At 34.4% G+C, this 14,982-nt stretch overlaps 1 protein-coding gene across 2 annotated transcripts in view; it reads right to left on the reverse strand.

The window, feature by feature from the left end:
* The window catches only part of dmrt1 (doublesex and mab-3 related transcription factor 1), a 33,900-nt gene that overhangs the window by 18,111 nt on the left and 807 nt on the right, over positions 1-14,982 (reverse strand). Inside the window, exons 2-4 of one of the 2 annotated variants that reach the window (XM_051111309.1) lie at positions 14,765-14,942; positions 11,823-11,980; positions 1,923-2,058 (exon numbers count right to left, since the gene is read on the reverse strand). In XM_051111309.1, the coding sequence (XP_050967266.1) occupies positions 1,923-2,058; positions 11,823-11,980; positions 14,765-14,942 (472 nt within the window). Of the gene's footprint in view, positions 1-1,922; positions 2,059-7,882; positions 8,036-11,822; positions 11,981-14,764; positions 14,943-14,982 lie in introns of those variants that run through there. The other variant, XM_051111310.1, reaches the window with a different exon arrangement.

Genomic DNA, 14,982 nt, shown 5'->3' on the forward strand with positions numbered 1-14,982 from the left:
AGTGTTTTTTTGTTTGTTTGTTTGTTTTTTTTGTTTAGTGATTGTTGTTTATGAGTCCCTTGTTTGTCCTGAAAAGTTAAACTGCCCACTGTTCTTCAGAAAAATCATTCAGGTCCCACAAATTCTTTGTTTTTTCAGCATTTTTGTTTATTTAAACCCTTTCCAACAATGACTGTATGATTTTGAGATCCATCTTTTCACACTGAGAACAACTGAGGGACTCATATGCAACTATTGCAGAAGGTTCAAATGCTCACTGATGCTCCAGAAGGAAACACAATGCATGAAGAGCCGTGGGGTGAAACTTTTTTGTTTTTTTTCAATTTGAAGATCAGAATAAACTTCACTTATTTTGTCTTCTGGGAAACATGCACGTATCTTCTGTAGCTTCTGAAGGGCAGTACTAAATGGGAAAAATATGGTATGTAGGCAAAATAAGAAATATATACACATTTTCATTCTGTTCAAAAGTTTACACTCCAGCCTCTTAATGCATTGTGTTTTCCTCTGAACCATCAGTGAGCATTTGAACCTTCTGTAATAGTTGCATATTATATATAATAGTTGCTGAGTCCCTCAGTTGTCCTCAGTGTGAAAATATGGATCTCAAAATCATACATTCATTGTTGGAAAGGGTTCAAATACACAAAAATGCTGAAAAACCAAAGAATTTGTGGGACCTGAAGGATTCTTCTGAAGAACAGTGGGCAGTTTAACTTTTCAGGACAAACAAGGGAGTCATGTACTAAATAAAAAATAACATGCATTTTGTATGATCCCTCTTATTTTTGTAAAATAATTAACATTTTGCAGATTCTGTAAGGTGTATGTAAACTTTTGACCTCAACTGTACATTTTACATACAATATATAGGCTAATTTACTGTGTGAAAAAATAAAAGTGTGATAAATACAACAGATGTTCCTTGTGCAATGAAATAAGTGGCTTTTATGATGTCATTGCACTGAAGCAAATAACTACAAAATGTTAAAAATAATTTAAAAAATGACAAAAAAAATGTTTACTTGGTATTAACTTTTTTTCCTATTTACTAAAGAGTAATGTGACATGTATTATAAACGTGAAAAGACAAATCTGCATATACTCTACATATTTAATAAATAATACTTTTTGATATTTTAACACGTTAACTTTGAAATTACTAAAACAATTTTGAAATCCTGATTTTTTTCCCCCATTTAGAGTCCCTAGTGGATCCCCAAATCCCAGATCCCCTGCATTAGGGTATTGTATAAACAGTTGGTACAGGAAACAAATAACAGACCACTAACTCCTCGCTGGGCTCCAAGCATGTGTATTTTGAAGATGGGACCACCCAGCTTGGAGTCTTTTACGTGTAATGGAACATAACACCCCCTGCAGTGATAGTGGGGGTGACAGGCACCCTCATGTTGAAACCACTGGAAATCAGCATGTAAAAATGGTTAACAGCCAGGGCAGGTGGCAAGCTCGGAGGTATACGGGAATGGTGGATCACAGAAAGGCCATAATCACTACAATACAATACTAAAATCTCCCTCAACACTTTAAATGAGTTCACAGTAAGCCGTATGTTGTTTCTAAAATCTGTAAATAATTTTAGACAGTTTCAGTTCAAAGCGTATAGCTTTACAAAGTAAAAGGCACAGGAAAAATTGAAAAATACAATTTATGATTTCTGTTTTAACACTGGTGCGCTTAGCACATGGTCCTTGTCTCTTTAAATCTGAAGTCACCAGAACAAATGACTCTCATAAAAGTTTTACCTTTGAATTTATTTATTTTTATAAATTTTACAGCGCCCTTGACTCAGAGTATGAACCTCCCTCAGATGTACTTGCTCACACTGTTGATAATCTCTGGATAAAAGTTTATGGTCCTAAGAGCATGTGTGTGTGTGTGTCTGTGTGTGCGGGACTGACCTGCAGCTTTGGGTTCAGGGCAGGTACCGGGTGGCACACACGCAGTTGTGCCGAGCCCCTGACTCAGGTAAGATGAATAGTAGGAGTGTGTGCGGTACTGGGGTGACACGTTATGCCGGCCATTTCCAGTCGGAACCTGTTTCAATAAGATGTGATTTTAGGGGAGAAAAAAAAAAAAAAGAAGACAAATTAACTCAAAACATAAAGAGTCTCGTGGTATCAACAATCAAAAATCTAAATAAACAAGATCACATTTTGAAAATTGGACATTTTACACTGTATAATTTCTCATTAATGTTTCACATCAAAATGTTCAAATTTGTGTCAGCGCCAATTGTGGGCAGTGTGCCGACATATAGCGTCACTGCGCTCCGGGCATCCCGAGGTCGAGTCCTGGCTCATGGACCTTTTCCGATCCTGTCCCCCTCTCTCTCCCCGACTTTGCATCCTGTCATTACTCTACTGTCTTATCAAAATAAAGGCAAAAACACTTTCACTTTGCTTCTTTTGCAAAAAAAAAAAAAAAAAAAAGTTTTAAGTTTGGGGTCAGTAGTGCATTTTTCATGTTGGCCCAGCTTATTTGTATTTACATTGCAAAATAAGTAAGGCTGTGGCTTTACCAAAAACTTCTAACTGAAAGACTGAACACATGCTATATTGAGTCTCGCAAATTCTTCCATTTATTTATATACAGTTGAAGTCAAAAGTTTACATACACCTTGCAGAATCTGCAAAACATTAATTATTGTACCAAAATAAGAGGGATCATACAAAATGCATGTTATTTTTTATTTAGTACTGACCATAATACGATATTTCACTTAAAAGAAGTTTACATATAGTCCACAAGAGAAAATAATAGCTGAATTTATAAAAATGACCCTGTTCAAAAGTTTACGCTTGATTCTTAATGTTGTGTTGTTACCTGAATGATCCACAGCTGTGTGTTTTTTTTTTTTTTTGTGGTAGTTGTTAATGCGTTGTTCTTCAGAAAATTCCTTTAGGTCCCACGAATTCTTTGGTTTTACAGTATTTTTGTGCATTTGAACCCTTTCCGACAATTACTGTATGATTTTGAGATCCATCTTTTCACACTGAGGACAACTGAGGGACTCATATGCAACTAATACAGAAGGTTTAAACGCTCACTGATGCTCCAGAAGGAAAAACGATGCATTGAGATCATCATAAAAACTTACTGAATTTGAAGATCAGGGTAAATTTAACTTATTTAGTCTTTTTGGGGAACATGCAAGTATCTTCTGCAGCTTCTGAAGGGCAGTACTAAATGAATAAAATGTATAATATTTAGGCAAAATAAGAAAAATGTACACATCCTCATTCTGTTCAAAAGTTTACACCCCTGGCTTAATGAATTGTTTTTCTTTCTGGAGCATCAGTGAGCATTTAAACTTTCTGTAATAGTTGCATATGAGTCTCTCAGTTGTCCTCAGTGTGAAAAGATGAATCTCAAAATCATACAGTAATTACTGGAAAGGGTTCAAATACACATAAATGCAAAAAAAAACAAAGAATCCATGGGACCTGAGGGATTTTTCTGAAGAACAGCAGCAGTTTAACTGTTGTAACAAGGGTTAAAAAAAAAAAAAACAGCTGTGGATCATTCAGGTAACAACACAATATTAAGAATCAAGTGTATGTAAACTTTTGAACAGGGTCATTTTTATAAATTCAACTATTATTTTCTCTTGTGGACTATATGTAAATGTCTTTTACGTGAAATATCTTATTCAGATCAGTACTAAATAAGAAACAACATGCATTTTGTATGATCCCTCTTATTTTGGTCAAATAATTAACATTGTGCAGATTCTGCAAGGTGTATGTAAACTTTTGACTTCAGATATACAATTGGTCCATCTCCACATCCTCATACAGTCTCTCTTTGAACCAGAAGACATACTTAATCGTATTATTGGACACAAGGTGTATGGTACCTCAACAGTGACGGACCTAAGCCAGATCTTGCGCTCTATCTGCAGACTGACACATTCATCTCACAGCACTGAAACACTTGATAAAAGAGTCTACACTAGTCCGAGAGGGAGAAAAAATGGCCAGTATGTTTTATGGTTGACCTCTTGCTCAGATTGCTTTATTTCTCTCTTTCTTTTTCAAAATGAACTGCAACAAGCTGCTCTGGCAAGTTTTCTTCCCTCTTGTGAGAACTTTAAAATAAGCTGTCTACTTGACGGCACAGAGGCTTTAGGGTGTTTTCAATTTCACTTTTATGGAATTTGATTTCTGTCAGCCAGTAATATGTCACCATTTACTGTCCACCCCATCAACTCTTGACAGGTTTATAAACTGTTATTTAAACAATGTCAGCCTCTTGTATTGCCTATGACAAATATAATACAAATTGAAGTGATTTTTTTTCAACAGTACCTCACCAATACGTACACAAAATAAAACGAGGTGGGAAAAAGGCATGTGCCACAACAAGCAAGAGACAAACACTGAACATGTGCCCAAATGCTTACAATGCTACTCAACTATTTCCTGCCTTTTCTATGCCACTCTTAACCTACCATAACACTTACATCAAAATAATTCCAAGTGGAATAAAATTCATGCATCATTCAACATCATTCCCTGTGATTCTGATCTCTATCTCAGGTATGAACATATCTAGGCAAAAATCTGGTAACACTGCATAGTGCTTGCTTAGTGCAGCTTCAGCAGTTTGAATGGGCATTGTGATTTCTAGTTCATGTAATTACAAAAACTGCTCACAAAAATGATGACCAAGCCTGCTAGCATTGTGCTACCTCTGCTGTATTAGATCCAGAGCAGGGCTGGCTTGAGTCCTTTACCTCCCTGAGTGTGCTCTTATCTGGCACCATCAGCTGTCTGGATCCTCTACGCAACCCTCATATTTTCATTCTCCACCTGCAGTGCAGCGGAGCCCCACTCGCTGGAGGTGGGAGAGGGCGGGAGATGGACACACTGAGATAAAACTCAGATGAGCTCCTCACCCAATTACTTCCTTATCAAATGAACCCTAATAAGGAGAAGAAGCTCTGATGGAAAGTTTCATGGAAAAAATTAGGATTTCGTAAACTTGAGATAGAATGCATCATAATAACGTCATATCAACAACTGAAGTTTCTAAATTACTAGACACAGCCTCATGGAAAAAGAAATCCTTCTTAGATGATGCACCCTAAATCACAACAATTTAATTGTTCTTACAGAAACACAAATCTCATTCCTCATGCTTCTACCACACTGTAAGAAATTATTGTGATTTTAAAGGAGAAGTCCACTTCCAGACCAACAGTTTACAAATGTACTCACCCCCTTGTCATCCAAGATGTTCATGACTTTCTTTCTTCAGTTGTAAAGAAATTGTGTTTTTTGAGGAAAACATTTCAGGATTTTTCTCCATATAAGGGACTGATATGGTGCCCCAAGTTTGAACTTTTTAAAAGACAGTTTAAATGCAGCTTCAAACGATCCCAAATGCGATTGTAAACGATGCCAGCCGAGGAAGAAGGGTCTTATCTAGCGAAACGATCGGTTATTTTCATAAAAATAATACAATTTATTTACTTTTTAATGTCAAACGCTTGTCTTATCTTGCTATCCCTGAACTCTGTGTATTCTAGCTCAAGACAGTTAGGGTATGTAGAAAAACTACGACCGTATTTTCTCCCTCAACTTCAAAATCGTCCTATATCGCTGTTGTACTTTTTTTGTTAAGGGTGTTTGATCTTGTTTGCATGTTCATTTTGCAAAGACTGGGTCGGAACTTCTGCAGCGATGTTTGAAATCATTTTTGAAGTTGAGGGAAAAAAAACGGTCGTAGTCAAGATGAGCGTTTGATATTAAAGGTATTTAAATTGTATTTTTTAAATGAAAATAACCGATTGTTTCGCTAGATAAGACCCCTCTTCCTCAGCTGGAATCATTTACAAATGCATTTGGGATAATTTGAAGCCGCAGTTAAACTGCATTTTGCAACTTCAAAATCAGGGCACCATATCAGTCCATTATATGGAGAAAAATCTTCTTTACGACTGAAGAAAGAAAGACATGAACATCTTGGATGACAAGGGGGTGAGTACATTTCTGTAAATTGTTGTTCTGGAAGTGCAGTTCTCCTTTAACAGTAAAAGACTGTAAAAAAAAAAAAAAAAAGCTACAGTAAAAAGCATAAGTTTCCATACTATATACAGTGAATAACTGTAATAATTTTACAGTAAAAAGTTTTTGGAAGTGAAAAATAACAAGTCTTTGTATAATTTACAGTGAAAAACCGTACATTGACACTCCTCAAATTCCCTGCATGACACTTCACATTTTATGTTTTTTTAATTAAAATAATTGATTCTTATTTTTTTCTTGTTGTGTACAATAGGGTTTTTGACTTACATCGAATGTTGTTACATTAATGTTTATTGCATTATTTCAGTATCTTGTGTGTTACCATGATGGTGTTTAGTATTTGTTTGAATGACACTGTGCATCTTTTATATGTAAGAATTCCCTCCTCAGCTTTGGGAAAAGCCACTTGTGATGAGCTTTGATTCATCATGTGACTTTTTCATTACCATGGTTTTAGTGGTTGTCAATGTAATACAGTGGTTCAAAACTGATATTAGTACTTCAATAGGTTGGTATATTAACATTACATCAGTTAATGAAATACATTTTTTTATTGTGAATCTAAGTTAAGTCTATTAAACCTAAAAAGCTTCACTGTTTTTTCAGTGAAGTTCTGGCAGCCACAGCTGCTGGTATTTTACCGTAAATGTCACTGATTTTTTTTTTTTTTTTTTTTTGCAGTGCAGATTTTTCATGGTATAAAAACATTTTTAACAAACATAATGAATTTTTCAACCATGGACATCACATCTTTTTTTTGAGGTAACTCCATTTGTCGTGACAACCTGAACTAACCTTCATGTCAAAAGGTCTAATAATCTAACATAATTTATATTCTATATAAGAACAGACACACAGTCTGAAGGGTTTATCAGGGTCATATTTGTGATTTCCTGTATTATGTTTTTTTTTTCTTTTTTAACAGCTCCTTTACTTTTTTTGTGATTTTTTATGAAACTACATACTGGGGTTAAGCCAAACTACCAATACTTAAACACTCAAGAATTGGAGCCTTTAAATGGGACCTTTCCTATTCCTTTACACCACCTTTTGCAATTTTAATGCTGCACAAAAAAGGTATTATATATTTTAATTCAAAAATGAGAAACAATTAGAAATTGAATGCTGCTTTCAAGTCCACATCTATATAAACCGCATTTTTTAAAATGTATTTTTGACCATAAAATAATGACATCACACAAATAAAACGCCTGCTAAAGACTGTAATACACTACACGACTTTTATTATCAGAACAGGCTTTATATGTTAGGAATCATACACTTACTGACTTTGTAAATAGTCAGAGAGGAAAACTGGACATGATACACTACTGAGGATCTCACATTAGAGTTTAAAGTTGTTCCGATCACAACAAACAAAAACAAGATGTGTTCTAAAATTGGCTGAAAATATCAAACATGTTTGATATCCTCCAAATGGAGGAAATCATAGTCTAAAGGTCTGTGACCATTATACACTACATGATTTTCTGTGAAATCAATCAACTCAAATCTGCGGACTGGCTCTGACTTTGTGGCAACTAGCACTGATTTATCCAAACTGTAAATCGGGGACAAAAGTCGTATAGTGTATTCCAGCCTTAAGTCTAAATGTTAAATAAATTAACCTACTTTATTCAAAAGCTAAAAACAACCAAGAGATAATGAAACAATAAGATGAACCAACAATCTCATTTTACTACAAAACATCAAAATAATCACAGCATATTTCCTACATTCATCTTCCAAATAGTCAAATCAGGCAATGTGAAATCAGAATTAACGTTACTCCCCTTCTACAGAGCTGTATCTTCAGATGAGCAATATCATTAACCTTTGCAATTCAAACCTCGGGACACACTAAGGAGATGGAGGTGGTGACCCTGAAGCAATATGTCGCCATCAGGGACCCAACTGCACAAATATGCTGAAATATGGCCCCATCACTGACTTGTGTGTATATAACACTCTGGAATGACTCCCTGGAGAAATATAGATTTAATTTACTTCACACTTGAGTAGATCAGATTTGATACAATGGTGATACTTTACCATATAAATCAGAGTCTATATATACCGGCTGATCTCCATATGAAAATCATATTATGTCATGGTATGAAGACTCTTTCTAATGTCGGTGGGTGATGGCTGATTAATAAAGGCTTGTAAAACTGTTGCAATGCGATGATGGTATATCAAAGCTGAACGGGCCATGACTTTGAGGATGCCCTCAATTTCATGCTGTCCAATTTGATATCTTCAAACAGTCATCTTCAAACTTGTGCAGCATGGTCTGATGCAGACAACATCCACACTGGAGAGCTGCTGCCAGGACAGATTCATATGCCTGCTCTCAGAACTGGATGGTTTGCATATTTTGCATTATAGTACAGCGGATTATAACTTGGTGTAAATTTGTAACCATACAGTTAAAATACGTCAATTTCTCTACCACTACAAACTGAAATCCCTACCCACTTATTATTATATAGGCTAATTTGTGACACTGACCTCATAAATCTTTTGTACAAAAGGTCTGATTTTCTTTTAGTGAATTTTAACAATTTTAACATTACAAAATTGTACTGTATATTTATGCTCACCAAGGTTGGATTTGTTTGAGCGAAACTACAATAAATCATGTAATAATGTGAAATATCATTAGAATTTAAAATGAAATGTTTTCTATTTTAATATATTTTATTTATTTATTTTTGCTTGTGTAATTAATTTATTGCATGGGATGGCAAAGCTGAATTTTCAACAGTCATTACTCCAGTCTTCAATGCTCAAGAAACATTTCTTATTATTATCAATGTTGAAAACATATTATTATCAATGCTGTTTGTGCAGTTTAATATTCTGTGAAATCTGTGACATTTTTGTTTGATTTATTGACAAATAGAACGTTCAAAAGAACAGAACACTTCAAAAGAATTTTTTTTTAAATATAAATTTTCTGTAATATTATGTCTTTACTGTTGCTTTGATCAACTTAATTCACTTTGGCTAAATAAAATTATTCTTAATTACCCCAAACTTTTAAATGGTAATTTACGTTGGCAATATATTATACTACATTAAAACGTAGTTATAATACATCTTTGACAACCATAAGTTACTTTAAAACAATATCTTACTGCTAGAAGAGTGAGAGTGTCAGTGCCCGAGCAGTGTGATGAGAAAACTGGAAATATGTGATTTTGCAGATTAGGATTTTCACAAATATCATTAAACTAGCAAAAACATATTTAGCTGATACCAAACTAATTGAAAACAGTGATTATTCAGACTTTGATATATCAGTCTTCTCTTGATAGTTATATAACAAGGATAAGGGTTAAAAAACCTCCAATGACAGAATTAGTTGCGGTTCCGGCTGGGGGGAGTGGGGAAATGTAAACAGCATGTAAGAGGTGTAGCATGCATGAAACCCCCACACCTTCCTGCTGTGTTTGGCCACTGGCTTGGAACGATGGCACAGGTATTATCACTGCACAGCGAGGACAGAAGCTCACTACGGCCTGCCAACTTCAACAAGCCAGACGGGTCCAATGACAGCGGCCCCTATCAACACAGCTGCAACACACTTAATCACCTTATTACCGTGGCCTGGGCTACATGGGATGCAGACCGGGTGAGTGTGGAGGTGTGTGCACCATGCTGGCGTTCACACGGATGTTTGCTAGAGTGCTTGTGCGAGGTACTATATGTCTGACGGGTTGGTTTGAAGATACTAAACAGCAGGGGGCTGAGTTTTGGGTCAGTAGATTAATTCAAAATAAATGCAAGTCAATTTTGGAAATATAAACATCACACACACACACACACACATACAAAAATCTCTGTCATGAACAGTTCCTGTTTCTTTTATGGTGACAACTCACTTTCTGGTTAAAAAACTACCACAGCTAATGCGTAAGAAATACAACCCTCTACAACACAACTAAATCACTTGCATATGCGACTAAATCTTCACTCTGGCAGACAAAATGATGTCTAGCATTAACCACTGGCTAATAAATTTGTAGATTTTACTTGCCAGTGTGTGAGTTGGAGGCTAAGTATAAGTTTAGCACAGATATATTTTTTTTACTCGCCGAACACTCTCTGACTGAGTGCTTCAGACTTTCGCTCTCCATCAAGCGATCGGTGTTATTATTCAAATAAGTACCTGTATTTGACATACCGTAAACTCTAGTGTGAAGGTTCACAACTCGTCGATGCTTTGCTGAGAGCAGTGTTTCTCACACACACGAAAATAAAAAGAGAGAGAGAGAGAGAGAGAGAGAGAGAGAGAGCGAGAGAGTCTTACATACCATGCTGAACTGATGCACTATTTGTAAAAGATATTCTTTGCTGGATTTTCCTGTCAAAATAACAGAGCTGAAATAATGCGCAAGTGGCAATCTCATTGGCTGGCGCTCACCTGTTATCATCCCTGTTTTGATTTCAGCAAATCAGTTCGACCGAACGCAGACAACATGATTAATATTCACGAACTCAGCAGCTCAATAATCCTTAGTGCGTTTTACATTGTTATTATATTGTTAATACCTGTAGTATTATTATTATGATCCTATCAGTATTATTGTTTTTTCTCCATTTTTTTTACAGAAACACTGAATGGCCAAATAAATATTAAGCACCACCAACAGTCCTAAGTTCGTTTAAAATGACAAATATGAATTTATTCAAGTGTTAATTCTAATGACTAAAATTCTATCTTTAAATAATGGTTGATTATCATAATATATTGTAATACTTGACTGACTTATTAAGAGTGTACTTTCAGATATTTGTTTAAAAAAAACAAAATTTTGAAACATTAATTATTATTATTATTACTATTATAATTATCAGTATTTAAAACAGTTGAATACATTTTTCAGGATTCTTTGATGAATAGAAAGATCCAAAGATTAGCATTTATCTGAAATAAAAAGCTTTTGTAACATTATACACTATACCATTCAAAAGCTTGGAGTAAATATCTTTTTTTTTTTGAGAAATTATAGAAATTAATACTTTCATTTAGCAAAGATCTTTATAATGTTAGAAAAGATTTCTATTTCAGATAAATGCTGTTCTTCCAAACTTTCCATTCGTCAAAAGAACCTGAAAAAATTCTACTCAGCTGTTTTCAAAACAATAATAATAATAATAATAATAATAAAAATTTTTGAGCAGCAAATCAGAATATTAGAATGATTTCTGAAGGATCATGTGACTGGAGTAATGATGCTAAAAATTCAGCTTTGAAATCACAGGAATAAATTATATTCTAAAATAAATTCAAATAAAAAACGTTATTTTAAATAGTAAAAATATGTAAAAAAAAAAAAATAAAATAAATAATTACTCTTTTTGCTATACTTTGGATCAAATAAATGCAGACTTGGTGATCAGAAAAGACTATAAAAATCTTGACTTTAAAACTTTTGACTGGTAGCATACAAATTTTAGGTTTATTATTATAATTATAATTATTACACCTAAAATTTGTATGTATTAAAGTGGAAGATCACCAAAAAAATACATAAAAGAACAAAAAAGAAAATATTAATAATATAATAAGACATATAAAAAAATAATAAGACTTATTCTTTAAAACACAAATTAAGATATTTTGGAATAACATGAGGGTCAGTAAATTATGTGAACTATCCCTTTAAGTTATCCATAATTATAATAATAATATGTATTATTACCATATAATGGTTAGCACATATTATTGTTGCACTTGATGTGTGGAGCATGTCCATTCACCTGATATTGTTGATAGTTGTACAGGTTGCTATAGTAGGATGAGTATGGCGTGGGCTGGTATAGGTTGTAATAGGAGGCATCCACCATCAGGTCAGAAGTGCCGTCATTGTGCCCTCTGCTGGTCGCTGCAGGACTTACAGCCAGCATGGAACGGCTCCCTGAAACATTAGAGACAGTAGGTCAGAATGAGGAGTGTGTCTGTTTCTTCTCTGGCAAGTGCATCAGCTTTAGTCTTTTGTCCTGAAATGAGAACACAATGTGCAAAATTGAAAATTGTATAGCTTATATTTTGCCAGCTATACACTGCATTGCTGATCTAATGTCTTGGGACACTTCAAAGTTTGATAATACAACTTTCTGCACTAGCTTTTAATTAATTTTACCAATAAAAATGTATGTATATTGTCAACAAGTGCAAAATTTAGTGATGATTTAAAAATGCTTCAGTGCTTTATGTGAAAGTGATGGCACAGATTCACAGTTTATAAGAAGTTATTTTGTCTATCACAGATGACTTAGCATGTGTGTTACGCCATGTGTCACTTTATCTCTGACGACAATTCCTGAAAATCACCCGTAACTCCTGTTTCATCTGTCAGCAAACGAAGAGGCAGCTGAGTACATTTAGAGAACATAAGCAGCCTTGACCTGTCTGGCATCCAACTCCTTACTTAGTGCTATCGAAGCGCTAGGAACAGGATGTCTCTCCCGCTCATCAAACACAACAGCCCTCCGTGGATATGTCCTGGCACGGCACAATCGCCATCTATGCTGATAGCCTCCCCTCTCCTTATGAGAATGGAGGTGCACCTCACTGACTGTATTGTGTTTGGAGGAGGGTGGCAGAACGCAGAATCACAGGACGGGTACAAGATGTCCATGGTCATCGTTCTTTTCGTTTTTTTATCTTTGCCACTTTGCCACGGTCATAGATAGTTCAGGGGGTCAAGAAGAGGTGCTTATCTCTATATTTTCCCATGGCCAAATGACAAAGACCTAATTCACAGAAACCTCCCACAAAAAGTTGAGTTTCGGTTTTATTTTAATAAAACAGAGGGTGTTAATTGACGGACAAATAATGAGGATGAAAAAATACTGAAGGTCGCTGTAATGAAACAGCATCTGATGCTATGCAAGGACATATCACACGCACAGTAAAAACAAGAGCTTATTTATTCCACAAGTACAGCTTTTTTTTGCTTTCTCAAGCTTTTATGATAATGTACACCAGTCAAAACTTTTTGATGCTCTTTTAAAGAAGTCTCTTCTGCTTAGCAAGCCTCCATTTATTTGATCCAAAATACAGCAAAAGCAGCAATTGGGTGAAAGTTTTACTATTTAAAATAACTGTTTTCTACTTTAATATATTTGGAACTGTAATTTATTCCTGTGATCAAACCAAAATTTTCAGCATCATTACTCCAGTCTTCAGTGTCACATGATCCTTCAGAAATCATTCTAATATGCTGATTTGCTGTTCAAGAAACATTTATTATTATCAATATTTAAAACGGCTGAGTTCATTTTTTTCATAATTGTTTGATGAATATGTTTTATTTTATAGGACATTAATACTTTATTATAGAAATTATTGCTTTTATTTAGCAAGGATGCTTTAAATTGATCAAAATGATGATAAAGCAGGAAATCAGAATATTAGAATGATTTCTGAAGGATCATGTGACTGGAGTAATATGATGCTAAAAATTCAGCATTTAAATCAGGAATAAATTACATTTTTTAAATATATACAAATAGAAAACGGTTATTTTAAATAGTAAAGTATTTCAAAATTTAACTGCTTTTGCTGCACTTTGGATCAAATAAATGCAGAAGAGACTTCTTTAAAAAAACATACATTAAAAAAAAAACATTAAAAATCTTATTGTCCTTTTGACTGGTAATTAATTTGATGAAATTTATATCAAACACAAATTACAAATTCTTAAGAAAAAAAAAGTAGTGATTATGTAAAGTAGTAATTTTTTGCTTTAGTAAAAAATTTCTCAAGATCATTTTTTTAAATACCATTTATCCAAAAGTAAATAAAATAACACTGTAGGGGTGCTGTAATAAAGACAGTAATATCTTTGTAATATTACATACTACATTCTAGAGAAGATAAAAGCCATCTTACACAACATATCTGCAATTAAAATGTATTATAGGCTATTTAATGGCTTTTCAGATTTCCAGTAAAACCATTAGCAAACTCATTAAACAATGTATGGAAAAAGCAATATTAAAAACGTTTCGGCAAATATATACTGAATAAATGAACATTTAAATTAATTAATTGCATAAAATTACAACATATACTATACAGCGGTGGTCAAAAGTTTACATACACCTTGAGGAATCTGTGAAATGTTAATACTTTTAACAAAATAAGAGCTATCATAAAAGAAACTGCATGTTATTTTTAGTACTGTCCTTAAAAGGCTTTTTCACATAATAAATGTATACACAGCCCACTAGACAAAATAATTTAATTAATAAAAAAAAAAAAAAAACCCAGTTCAGCAGTTTAAACATACTGCAATTTCCATACTCTTTTGTTAAAATAATTAACATTTTGCAGATTCTGCAAGGTGTATGTAAACTTTTGACACCGCTGTAACCTGTGACAACTTGCCCCAATTTGGCATTCACGAAAGATGCCCTTACAGTAAAAATCCGAATCTGTCTGTATAATATAGTTGACTTTTGCCAAAATGTATGTCAGTGTGATTTTAGTGACCTCACTTGTTACTCAACAGCTATTACAAACATTTTATATAATAGTATTGGAAATTTCTGATTAAATTCAAAATAGATGTTTAAACTCAACATACCCACTTCTAAAGAAAACACTTGTGTAATTGGATTTTTGACTGTGAAGTACTGAGATCCCCTGTGACCAGCATTTTTTGTTAATTGTCAGATTAATCAGGTTTACTCACCTAGGTTGGTGGGAGAGGCGGTAGCACTGCTGGTGGTGGGTGATGGCGGTCCTGAGATGATAGTAAACACATTATCACCTGCGGCCTCGTTTTTCACCAGAGTGTCTGAACCGGACAGGTTAACTGGACTGCAAATGCCCAGCTCTTCCTCCTGGGCCTGCTGCCTCCGTAACGCCACCTAACACGACAAAAAGTCAAATCAAGGCCTGAAACCGCCC

The sequence above is a fragment of the Labeo rohita genome, chromosome 5 (genome assembly GCF_022985175.1).
Source record: "Labeo rohita strain BAU-BD-2019 chromosome 5, IGBB_LRoh.1.0, whole genome shotgun sequence".
Taxonomy (NCBI): Eukaryota; Metazoa; Chordata; class Actinopteri; order Cypriniformes; family Cyprinidae; genus Labeo; species Labeo rohita.